Source organism: Gymnodraco acuticeps, unplaced genomic scaffold (assembly GCF_902827175.1).
Source record: "Gymnodraco acuticeps unplaced genomic scaffold, fGymAcu1.1, whole genome shotgun sequence".
Classification (NCBI taxonomy): Eukaryota; Metazoa; Chordata; class Actinopteri; order Perciformes; family Bathydraconidae; genus Gymnodraco; species Gymnodraco acuticeps.
Genome location: NW_022990764.1, coordinates 1,673,947 through 1,687,429, shown reverse-complemented (window position 1 = coordinate 1,687,429; position 13,483 = coordinate 1,673,947). Strand labels below are relative to the sequence as shown.

At 42.6% G+C, this 13,483-nt stretch overlaps 1 protein-coding gene across 6 annotated transcripts in view; it reads right to left on the bottom strand.

The window, feature by feature from the left end:
• The window catches only part of pkp4 (plakophilin 4), a 95,334-nt gene that overhangs the window by 1,197 nt on the left and 80,654 nt on the right, over positions 1-13,483 (bottom strand). For all 6 annotated transcript variants that reach the window (XM_034232423.1, XM_034232421.1, XM_034232422.1 and 3 more), the window contains 10 exons: positions 8,404-8,587; positions 7,261-7,378; positions 6,403-6,594; positions 5,666-5,839; positions 5,405-5,555; positions 4,241-4,433; positions 3,692-3,776; positions 3,251-3,368; positions 3,005-3,145; positions 2,184-2,248 (listed from right to left, as the gene is read on the bottom strand). In XM_034232423.1, the coding sequence (XP_034088314.1) occupies positions 2,184-2,248; positions 3,005-3,145; positions 3,251-3,368; positions 3,692-3,776; positions 4,241-4,433; positions 5,405-5,555; positions 5,666-5,839; positions 6,403-6,594; positions 7,261-7,378; positions 8,404-8,587 (1,421 nt within the window). The remainder of the gene's footprint in view (positions 1-2,183; positions 2,249-3,004; positions 3,146-3,250; positions 3,369-3,691; positions 3,777-4,240; positions 4,434-5,404; positions 5,556-5,665; positions 5,840-6,402; positions 6,595-7,260; positions 7,379-8,403; positions 8,588-13,483) is intronic.

Sequence of the window (13,483 nt, the reverse complement as noted above, 5' to 3'; positions counted from 1 at the left end):
TACTGAAATACTGTCCTGAAAGTTATAATCCTCATGAGAGGGAGTCGAATTATGAAATAGAATACTGTTTTTGATCCTATTAAGTATTCAATGGCAGGAGACTCACGTTTCCTTCACACTAACAAAGAAATCAAGTGTAACTGTTCGTCTCACTGATGTCATCATCACTATGCTGTTCACTCTCCTTACACTGCATCAGAGCTGCTTTAACTTAATGCAAACCAAACATTTCCCACTGCTACAGCCTCTTACAGTCGCCCACTGGCAAAACACACAAAGTAGTTAATGAAGAGTTGCATTCGATCTGCTGCACACCTCCAAATCCTCAGAACAGGTGTTGCCAAATGTAAACATTTATTAATAAAATAACAGTTTTAAGGTTCTTGTACTGGTGTGTTTTTTATTTTATGCTCTTCAGAGTTTTACACATAAATGAATATTCGTTAATTCAAGTCCTTAATAAATGTGTTCACACAATGGAGTTGTGGTGTCTGTGGCAACACACTGGCACACTTATGCCTGGAGATAAACTATCCAAAACGTTTACAATGAAGTATTTTATCCTTTAGCATGTTAAGTAAAATTAGCTTTGTTAAGAAGATTGAGATAATAAGAAATTAAATATGTGTGTAATCTAAAATGCGGAAGTTTCCTATGTTTAAAGGATGGGAGTTCCGTCACTTTCAAGAACACGTTTTTTTGTTCCATTCTTTAAACTTGTTGAGAAGATGATCATCATTTAATGACATCCCAGCAGTTTCTGAAAAAAGCACTATTGGCTGGCAGTGAGCTAATTAATCTCCTTCCAGCCCACACGACTCCAGCCACAGATGCAGCAGAAAACTGCCTCGCGGAAAATGGGATAAATCCAGGAGATAAATTGAATTTGTCTGAAATAAATGGGGTGATGACTGTATTCATGCATTAACTGGTCTAAATGTCAATCATGTGAAGGGCACAACTCTCTCTCTTGCTCCCCCCCTCCCATCTCTCCTCTCCTGCCTCCTCATACTGTGCCTGTAATCTGAGTGGGCACACATGGACGTGTCCCGCAGTGACAGGTGCCTGAGACGAGCCCGGACCATCCCAATCCCAGCAGTCACATCCACTCTGCTTAGACAATAGCTGATGAGCTGGGTCATTCCCAGCATCGCCATTTATCCGCGGTGGAATACGCGCCAGTCTCTTTGTATTAGTCTAGTGGGGTGGAAGAGCCGGTCGTCCTCGCCAGGTTTATACAGGCAGTGGACGGCTCTCAAACAAGGGCCGTGTACTATCACTACCAAACACTTCCTGGAAGATAACAGTGGTTTTGGAATGTGGTATCACAGCTAGTTTTCTTTTTCAGTCTAAACAATGAAGGCATTAAAAGATTAGTAGATTGTCAAAATAAATGATTAATTTCACCTAGCTGACCCTTTTATCCCAATAAACCTACAATAAGTGCAATAAACGACAACGATACAAACTTAGAACAACAAGAAAAGTGCAGTTGTATTTGCTTCAAAGTGCTGTTGCAGTTTTCAAAGAGAAACTCGTTCCGCTATTTTGGAGCCAGGATAGCAAACAGGTGTGTTTTTTGAGAGTTACCTGGGTCCAACTCGCAGTGAGGGAGTAGCAAATCAATTCACAAGAAATCCAATTCATTTAATTTCAGTCATTTGTCGAGCAACAATGTCAGACAGTTTCTTATTCAGGCTGCTTTTCTGCCTTGTATATCGTTGTTAATTAGATCATTTTTATACAGACAGAACAAAAAGGGAATTTTATTCATTATTCACAATTTTTCACATGAAACAATCATTAGTTGCATCCCTAGTACCAAGCTTTACTTGGTTTTATTTTTGTTGTTGATCCTTTTACCCACATTTACATATTATGAAGGCAACAGTGACAAACCCTATGCAGCACCTTATAGTGCCTTATGTTACATGTGTTATTGTTACATTTAATGTGATTGCTATTATGTTATGTGACTGCAGGGGGCGCTGCATGTTGTTCTCTATATATTTTGTATAAATGATTCTCTATAAATAAAGAAAACAAATACACTTAAAAATACAGTTAATTTGTGCAGTGGGAACAATCTCATAAAGGAAAGTGGCAGCGTTGAAGAGCAGACAAACCCCTGGCAGATATAAGTGAAGTATAAACAAACTTTTACTCAGAATGGACATATTCACCTGTGTTCTCCTGGGCTCCTCTCTTGTGGGGGATGGGTAGTAATATGGAGAAGGCTTTCCAGACCCTAGAAAGAAAGAAAATTCAATTGAGTGGGATGCAAATACACTTCATTACAGATCAGTGAAACAGTCTGCACTTCCCCATTGGGCAAATGTCTGTATTTAGATAGAGAAGGATCAAGAAGTGCTGCGCTGAGAAATAACACCAAATAACAGAGTTGGCAACCGCTGTTCTGTTGTTGGCAAAGCCCATGGGATGGCTATTTCCGTTGGCACTATCCAATTGGTGGAATCCTGAAACTCAATTTCCATTTCGCTGTGCAACTCGTGGATTGCTGAGGCTGCGGCTCATTCTGTTTACTATGCACCCCCCCCCCCCTCTCTGCTTCCGCCAATGAGCGTAGGCTGGCAAGAGCTCTCATTTGGCTGCAGTATGTCTGTGCCCACTCACTTCCCCTGTCTGCATGCTGTGACTTCCTAACAATGGCACCATTGTAGAGTGTCCACCACTGTCAGGTCAGCTCACTGTACTGCTATGCAAACCGGCTGTGAAGTGCTCTGAATTAAAATGACTGACTGTCTCAGGGCTGGCAGGCTTTAGTGGAGGTGATAAGCGGGATCTGTCTTGGCAGGGAGACCAGACGGCCATGGAATCAGCTTGGAGTGTTATGAGGGATAACAAAGATAAAGTCCTGCACGGACAGGACCAGAGGGTAGCCTGTGGTTACAGTCTGCTGCAGATAGTGGACACTGTGTGTGGTTTAAAGACTAATAATATGCAAACTGTAAGGACCTTAAATAGCTTTCACATGTGTAAATACCTGTATACTGTTTTTTATGGATACTGTTGTCCCCTTGGTGGTTATAAAATTGCATAGTTGACTGTGACCTCTGGTAATCTCTGATGGTGTCTCTATGCTCTTTGATGCCCAGCATGGCAGGAGACGACGTGGCACTGGCAGCTGCAAAGAGAAAAACACATTTTTACAATCAATTCCAGAGGTTTTCCTGCTTCACTGGCGGAGTCTATTTCTATCCCGCTGGGTCTGTGGGAAACTAGAGCCTACCATGGTGGTTAACTGGGGACATCTGAATGTTGCTGGTGGGGAGGGTCGGCTGGGACTTGAACCGGTCTCTTTCAAGTGTTGACACAGGAGTGAGGAAATGGTTTTGGTTCCATCCATCCTGTTAGGAAGAAGAGAGACGGGAAATGTGGTGGTTTGTATTACTAGAACAGTGTTTGATTTTGTAAAACTCTAGAAAAATAACTTTTCATTGGTCACAGAGGGAGTATTTGTAAGAGTCCTTTGCTGTGTGGTCATCAGTAGGTCCGTATCAATACAAATTACACAAGACATGTTTAAACTAGTACCACCATTTCTCATTTAAAACCTTTTATAATGTTTCCTCTCCCTGCTAAAAGGGTAACTCATTTAATGCTCATAGAAAAATAATGTTATTGACTTTTTTTATTGCTACCATCTTTTCATCAGTCCCAATGTTCTTACCTTCTTATAGATGGTACGCAGATCCCGGTACAGCCACAGTGTGTTCAGCACCTGAGCAGAGGCTTTAACCACCTTCATAGAGAACCTGGAAAACAGACAAAAACATATATTTTTGAGTGTTCCCGAATCACTTAGGCCTCACTATAAATCACTGTATAAATATTACAGGACAATATGTTTGAAAGGAGAGAGTGTCCTCAGTGTTTTTAGCCTGGAACATTACTGAATATATAGCATTTCAGAAATAGCTGCTGGTCCATTATTCCACTGGGACGAAAAACCTCAATGCACACAGAACTGACTTCCCTCTGGCTACAGCTTCACCTTCTCGGAGCATTTCAATATCTGTGTGTGTGTGTGCTTGAAAGTGTAAAATGTTGTGTAAATCTCCCATTGTCCAATGTCCAGGACAGTGTGTCCAGTCCATCCTGTTTGTGTGTTTGAGTAGTGCATTTGAGCATGTGCACATGTTAGCGAGGGTTTGTTTGTGTGTGTCCTCTGCACCCTCACTTAAAAGTGTCTGAGCAAATACACGCTGCTGTAGCCCACCTGTCTCCTCTGCCCTTGGTGATGTTGACCAGCTTCTCGATGCCGCCCGTGTCGGCGAGGGCCTTGGCGTTCTCCATGTTTTTGCTGGTGACCTCGTGCAGGGTGCAACAGATGGCCGCCACCGTCTCGTCCGACAGCAGGGTGGTGTTCCCCCCGGGGAGCCGGTTGACCAGGTCCCTCATCGCGTACTTCCCTGTGAGAAAAGAAGGGAGGAGTGAGGCAATGTATTTCGACATTCTGTAAAGCAGGTGAAAAGAAGCTCATGCACAGAGGGAAGACATACATACATTCGCAGTATTTAATTTTCTATGTCACATAATGCATACATTGATTTCTGTCACTGTGACCTCCACTTTATGTGCTTCTTCCTACATCGTGAACGATATAATTATTCTGCACAAGACTGCAGCGAGGTAGGCAGTTTTCCTAAATGACATTGCGTTATCATTACAAGGACGTCGGTGTGTGAGCATCCTGATGATAAAAAAAGGATTGTTTCCCCTATCTCTCCTTCAGCAGAGCAGCCCAGCTGAAGGACGTGCATACATGCAGCATCAACTCACTCACACACACAGCCAAAAGCACCTTTCACACAACACTGCAACTCCTCCCCATCTGCCTACAGGCGTCACCCCTGCATTGCTGGAAATATAACTCCTCATTAATTCCACACAGAGATCACATAAAAAACGATTTTTAAAAATGTTTTATGGAACAAAGAAGGCTGGAGTGAGATCAAATGGAAATAATAACCTGGAGGTTAAATGTTTAAAAAATGTTCTCGTTCCATTTCTGTATTTCATTTGAACAACAAAGATTTTAAACACATTGTTCAACAGTGTTCCTGCTGTCAGTAGCCACATTATGCAAAGCATGAAACCGTTTTGTATGTAATGTGTTGAAAACAAATAATACAATACATGTCCACAATATTATGTGTCTAACATTGTCCTTTGTATGTCAAAAAACGAGAGAGAGAGCAGTGAGATCAAGCATTTGTAAAGCACAATTGTATAATTGTCATGTTATATGCCGCATCTGAGCATGTAGCTAAAGCTGCTGAGCCCAGGGGAGAAAAGCATTAATAATCTACATATTTGTGGGTCCTCTTTTTCAACTCACTCAAATCAATTACAGTGTGTGGTGTTTGAAATTGTGACTGACCTATGAGCTCTTTGTTCCTGACGTCTAGCGCCATGTTTCTGAGAGCAGTGGCAACAGAACACACCACCCTGTCGTTATCCATCCGCAGCAGTTCCACCAGGATGGGCAGTCCCTTCTCCTTACGCACTGCTGCACGGATGTATGCTGCAAACTGTACACACACAGACACAAGCCATTCAAACTTAAAATTGATTGTTTGATGGTATACAAAATAAAGTGAGTACTTTTGTGGGTGTGCTTGGGTTCTCCACGTTACTGTACCTTCCAGTTGCCGGCTGACAGGTTCTGAAGGGATCCAGCGGCACCCTCCAGCGTGGCGGGATTTGAACTCTCAGCCAGCAGTGTCAGGTAAGGCTTAACCACCGCAGGGTGCCACAGCATCTCTGCACCCTTGGGAGACTTGGAGAAGCCGGGGATGGGTCCCACACCGTCCCACTAAACAAACAACAACTAAAGTGTTTAGTCCGGGATCTGATGCAGACTATTTCTTTTAGTTTTTCTTTAAAAAGCATCAAATGTAAAACAACTATTCATAAAAAGTTGTTTTACATTTGATGCTTTTTATGAATAGTTGTTTTACATTTGATGCAAAACAACTATTCATAAAAAGTGATGAATACCTATTGAAAATAAGGCAGGGAAGGCGAAAAAAAGAAGAGTCTTATTCAAATGTAATCATAAATAGATAGTGCTACATAATAGTGCAGCAGTTTAGATGTATTTATAGTTTTAATGGGAAAGAATACCTATGATCTTGTAGCATAATGAACCATAATTCCTTGTTTTAAAGATGTTACTATACACAATGAAGCACACACAGGTTGCCACTAGATGTGTTTATATGTGTAATCTGTACCTCTTGCAACATTTTTATCAATTTCTCCTCCAGAAATGTCCATTAGGATCCAATCTCCATTAATATTGACTTAGACGTTGATTACATTTGGACAAATCAAACTCATTGCTGATTTGAATACTGCTCATAGAACCACACTCACTGTGTCTTCCGGTGAGCCCTTTTTTTTCTTCTTCTTCTTCCTGCCCCAGCAGCTGGAATCCACTTCTTTACTGGGCGTCTCGCTGCCCAGTAAGCCGTCGAGCTCCTGCCCTTCAATGATTCGGGACGGGGGCAGCTCCAGCTCCAGACGATACGACAGGTTCCTCAGAGTGCAAATACAGTTCTCCACAATCTGATGCCGGGCAGAAGGAGAAAGGGGTTCAGCACGGTTGTTAGCAGCGAGGTTTCTAAATCACCATGACAAAAGCTACAATACAATAAACTCTGAGCAGCACGCTATGTATCTACAGCCAATGTGTGGTACACTGACCAGCCATTGGAGGTGCGACAAATCACTTGGTTATGGAACCCAAGGGTCTCCAGTTAGAAAGCATATCTTGACCAGAGCAAATTGATTTTTTTCCACGCTGTTTGAGTTCTTTGCAGACTTCTCCTTGCAGAATGTCAATGGGCATAAATGTTTGACATTAATAGGCCCAGTTCCTGGGAGAGGGGATCTCCTCTATACAGATGAGCCACTTGAATGTATTTTTCTCTTTTAAAGTGCAGATCCAGAGTTCAGATTTAATTTATACTGATACCATTGAAACATTTAAATACACTGTATACCAGGTCAATGAGCTATGATCTATTGGATTCTGAAGTTGTGAGTGTATGAGTTCATACATAAAGTACATAGTACAATAGTTGCTGCTGAATGCTGACTGTTCAGACACAGGAAATGAAAGGATTTAAACAGGGTTAAGGGGATTCTTCCCCAGTGCCTCATATCATGTGGCAGCATGTTTTGGCCTCGCTTAGAGTGAGTGAGTGTATGTGTGCGCACGTGTGTGTATACCTTGCTGTCGAAGTCAGAAGTGTTCACACAGGCTTTGATGACGTAGAGCAGTGAGTCAACTAGGCCCTCACAAACTCGCATCTGTTTTCTCGCCTCCTCACCAGCTGAACTCAGGTTCCTTTCAAGAAGAACATCACACACACAAAAATAAGGTCTTTGATTTGGGGCTTGCTCAACAAACACATGTGCAAACAATACAGACAATAACAGCTGTTTGTGTGTGTCCCACTTCAGTGTGTAACCTGGCCTTTGCTATTCCCCTCACTCCATCCATAATGCATGAAGTGTGTGTGTGTGGTCTGACTGAAGTCATTATAGGACTTTGCTGAGTAAATAAGGAATTAACAAAGTGAGCTCACCCACACACACACACACACACACACACACAGACCCACACACACACACACAGATCCACCCACACCCACACACACACACACAGACCCACACACACAGATCCACCCACCACCCACACACCCACACACACACACACACACACACACACACACACACACACACACACACACACACACACACCACTACACACACCACACACACACACACACACACAACACACACACCACACACACACACACACACAACACACACACACACACACACACACCACACACACACACACACACACACACACACACACACACACACACTACACATACACACACACCACACACACACACACTTGGATCAACAAACTTTACCATTAAAGGCTTAACTTTAGATGCCTCACAATAGCTTAAAAGAAAACTCCCTGGGAGAGAAGCTGGGAATATTACATCATTGTCTAAGTAATGATGATGACTCATAAACAGAGATATGGGTGAAAACAAAGCTATATGAATAAACCAATTACTAATGCTTATATCATTTTTCGTTTGATGTTGTACATTAAAATCATTATTCATGATACAAAACTGTTCTGATATAGTTTGTTACTCTTCATTAGTCTCTCAAATTGACTTTGTTGTGTTTATGTTTGTCACTCCAGCATTATATTATCTTACAAATCTTCAAAGACTACATTAACATAGTTATCTACAATCATGAGCTCATCCCCACATCGGATGTAATAGCGTGAGTTGTCCACATAGGGGTGCTAGTGCCCAGTGTGTTCTTCAGGTGGTTTACCTCAGACAGCCTGTGGTGTTCCTCAGCACCAGTGAGGAGTGGAACTTCAACTTATGGTCGTCATCGAAGGTGGAGCTGCTCCATCCAGAGTGAGGGATGATCACAGTGTTGGTCAGAGTCAGTAAGGCGTCCCGGATGATTGTCATCTTGACAGTGTCGCATGACGACAGGTTCCACAGCACCCCTGTGGAGAGAATCACCGGCACCGGCACACGCACACACACACACACACACACACACACACACACACACACACACACACACACACACACACACACACACACACACACACACACACACACACACACACACACACACACACACACACACACACACACACACACACACACACACACACACACACACACACACACACACACACACACACACACACACACACACACACACACACACACACACACACACACACACACACACACACACACACACACAGAGAGAGTTAGGAACGAGCACGCAAACTCCTGGTTATGTCAGCTGTCATGTGCAGTTAGGGTAACCCCACAGAGATGCCAACCACTTGGGCTTTTAATAGCTCAGTGTGTGTAGAACAACAAGCAGGGACACACGCACACACACAATGTACAAATGAAACAACAGCTCGAGCATCAAGGCATTCACATCAACTTTCATCTGAGTCGAATGTCCTCAGGGTGAAGATTATTTACTTTAGGCGGGGGGAAAGAAAGAGAAGAGCAGAGATCCATATGGCATAGACTTAGTCGTTTTAAATGAAGTATAAATAATGTAAAAGGATTTGGAAATCATGCCATCAATTCACTCAATTCAAAATACTTAGGGTAACCACTGATAATCATGCACAGTCCGGGCAGCCTTTGATGCTGCATCTGTCAAGGATTAGCTAACATGTAGCATGTTCTTCTAATTAGATGCCTCTCGCTGCTAGGCTTATGCTGAGGCACAGGCTGACTTGTGCAGGGCACCAGCAACCTCGGTTGGGGGTGGGTGGGTGGGGGGGGCTAACGCAGCACGTGCTGGAATCCAGTGTAAAGCCCCGGGGCTAAATACATGATACAAGGCTAATGCTTAAAAATGCTGCTTCAACAAAACTAGAGTGCATGTACAGTATGTGTGTTCAGTAGTCCAAATGTAGTAGCTTCATGACCTTTCTACTATGTTTGTGTCCAATGTTGCGATACTACTTCTAACCTTATTTAAATGTATAATAAAGTACATGACTTACAGAGAAGGGAAAGCTATCAAACTAAACTCTGTATGTGTTTGTCTTGTATACAGCGACATCTCAACGGGAGCTAAATAATGATTGGCTTGTCTGGCTTCCTTCTAACTTCACATTTTATTTTTTTCTCAGCACGCTGTTCCCCTTCCCTCTAATTGAACCGATGGAGACGATAATAGTCTATAATACAACCCAGGAGCCCAATTCAGACATACTGCTGGCAAGAAGCTATAAAGAGAGAAAAGTGTCTGCCAAGTAGAGTCTCTTCGAGTCATTTAATCAAGAGACAATTTGCTTACTATTATCCTTACTAACCCACACATCAAAGCATTTTTTTAAACCCATTACAATCTTTTATTTATTTTGACACAATATCAATTTGGCTCTTGAAAGTTAACATATAGATCTTGCCAGTGGTGTATGTGTGGCTGCATAGCGAGACACTAGCATCAGGCGGGGCTAACAGCTCTGCTCTGCTCATGCAGCGGGAAACATTTCTATAAAATCCTTCTGTCGTGATCTGCTCTTTACAATGCCACTCCTGTGTTTGCCTTTCTCACGGGATACTCACACACACGTGGATTGCCCAGAAATAGAACAGTGATAATACACACTTTCTCACGCCTGCTGACCAATTTCCCTGTTCCTTTTCACTCCAGTTCCACCCTAGTTCCTCAACAACCGCTCTACTGTCAATTTGTAGAAACTAAACCTTCTCTGCAGGATTTAAGAGAGGTCCTGCGGTGGCTGACGGTTAAATCAACAGGCACATTCACTGAGGTGTGACTGACATTGCTGTCAGTGCTGCTACACTAGCGGCAATAAGTCATATCTGACAGAATACATGTCTGTATGTGTCTGTGCATCTGCGTGTGTGTGTGTGTGTGTGTGTGTGTGTGTGTATGTGTGTGTGGTGGACAACAGTGTATTTGCTCATGCTCTCAGGTGCCTTAGCCTGGCTTTGAAACATCGACCAATGTAAACAGTGTTGTGACAAACCGGGCCAATAGTCAATCCAGAGAGCCAGAGGGAGAGGCTCTATACAGAACTAGAGAAAATAAAATAAAATACATAAGCTGGTCAAATGTATCTAACAGCTGTTGAAGTATTGATCCAAGGGCTAACTCGAGGGAAAACTAGATGGACATTCTGCCTGACTTGAGGTAGCTCAGCTGTGGTGCTTTCTGGGGCTTTGATGCTCAATTTCAGATTCAGAACTGATTTTTCAAGAGTGACCAGTCCAAGAAGGCAGCATGGACAATGTCTCAACATGAAGCAATAAACAATAAAGCAGAACAATACAATTGTCTACAAATGAATGAGCACAATATTTAGTTAATAAGCAATATAAAAAGCAGTATAGTGTATAAAACAGGCCTTTTTTCCTTTGTTTTTTAATCTGTGTCCTCTGCCACAAGCAACACTGCAGGCTGTCAACACCGGGCACAGAGCCAACTGTACGTATACAAATCACAGTGCAGAGTGCAACTTTTTACTAGACATACTCTCATACATATTACGAGCACATAAAGAGGTTGCTTAAACAGATTCATTGAGGCATAAAAATGTGAGGCTGAATTACAGAAAGAGATTCATGATAAGGTATATCATCTTGCAAAGGTGCAGAATGATATGTATTTTTATGAATTTTTTGATTTAATTGGATACTTGATAGTAAAAAACACAGGGCATGATGGGAAAGAGAGGTCTTTAAGAGACAACAAGGGGTGGTAACCCTTATACAAACGGCATCCAAACATTTGGAGCATATACAGCCAGCTGATTTTATATTCACCTATTTTTTCAGGCTATTCTACCAACATCCCAACATGGTCTTAACCCGCTACTTAGCTTGTAAATGTCTGTATGTGCATGTGTCTGTACACATTACCAGCCTAAATTAAATTGTCGTTGTGTATTTATAAAGTTGCATTGAATTAAAAGGTTATGCTGTAATAATGACAATGACTCCAAACTAAAATGGTTTTGTGTGTCAATCAGTCAAAAACACAGTGCATTTACCATGGCACATGCCTGCAGTTTCTCCATGCTTCTAGTATATGTGCCTAACAAAGCTACACAATAGACACACACTGTTAAATGTCTGTTTCCTTATATCTTGTCTTAAATATTTGTCCTTTGCTGTGATGCAAGCAACATTTCAGACTTGATCCGACAATAAAGTCTAATGGTATTAGACAATTAAACTTATATAGAAGAAGAAGAATTGGGGAGGGATGAAACCCTCTTTAATGGTCACACATGCAGAGCACAGAGCACACACAGTGAAATGTGTTCTCTGCTTTTAACCCATCCTAGTACCAGGAGTCTACTACTAGGAGCAGTGGGCAGCTATTGTACAGCGCCCGGGGATCAATGGGAGTGAGGGGGGAAGGGGGATGTCCGGTGCCTTGCTCGAGGGCACCACGGCAGGGCAGGAGGTGAACTGGGACCTCTCCAAGTAGCAGTCCACACTCCATATTTTAGGTCTGATCGGGGACTTGAACCGGCGACCCTACGGCTCACAGTCCAAGCCCCTAAAAGGTCTGCCCGCTTCTTTGATCCGACTCTTCAACCACAGGTCAGCATATCATTGACTCTGTCAGGTGCATTAACTTGGTGGGCCATCAATTCATTCTTTGAAAATCATTCAAAAAACCTCCCAATTTATTACCCTTTCAAATATTTGGGAGCTGAACTGAAAACGTGTCAATGCTGCGTGGACTAAACCTCACACATAGTGCATAGTTTGAGAACCAAAATAATTGTCAATGTACTACATATAGAGTTCACCAGTTCCTAGACAATTAGGTTTTTAGGTTTTTATTGGAACAAATAATATATCATCTCCTGAAGAGCAGGACTGTAGCAGAATGAAATACAAGAACCACAATGATAACATAGTGTTACAGTTGCTGCTGACTCAAAAATCGTATTGAATTGGCATGTTCGCAGATGACATCAAAAACAGCACTGCAGGCAAATACCAGCAGACTCGCTGCAACTCGTACTCTGCACACCAGAAAGTGAAATTATAGAAACAAAGAGAACACAAGCTACGCTACTGTAGTTATAGATACGGATGATGAAAAGATGGTGAATAAGCACGGCTTCAAGTACTACTTTACATGTAAGAGAAGACGAGAGGTTTCTGAAGGTCCTCTTCTAACAAAACTAGATCCAGATATTTGACTTTTCCAACAACAGATGAGGAATTTAGACATGGCGCTGAGTGGACTCCAGCCAAACTGATTGAGACTCATATGAGGGGTTTATTAGAAAACATATTTTTCTGCAAGACCAATAAATGTATCTTTAAACAAATTGAGTTGCACTTAAGGCAACACAATGACTCCAAGAAGTTCAAACACAATACAAACAGGAGTAAGAGTAGTGGAGTTTGCCAAAGTGGAGCCAAGATAAGTGGAGCATTGCTTGTGTGTGTGTGTGTGTGTGTGTGTGTGTGTGTGTGTGTGTGTGTGTGTGTGTGTGTGTGTGTGTGTGTGTGTGTGTGTGTGTGAGTTTCAGGTGTCCCCAGTATTGGAGCTGATGACAGTGCAGTGAGCCTTTTGATCTCAGGGGCGGTTTCAGGTCAGGGCAATAACCACAACAGTTGCTGGGAGACGAGGCAGGGTAAGGGAGATCTTTTATGATTCCCCACAACATGACCTCTGACCTGAGCAAGGGGGGGGGGGGGGGGGGGGGGGGCCTGTCCGTACAGCTTCTTCCACTGAAACACACGTGACACCTGGACGTCTCAGGAGAGTCGATAAGGATTTCCTCACTGGCTCTGACAACACTGATGCTGCTTTGGAGACGTTATTAATCTATATACACGTTTGCCATAACTGTGCTTTATAG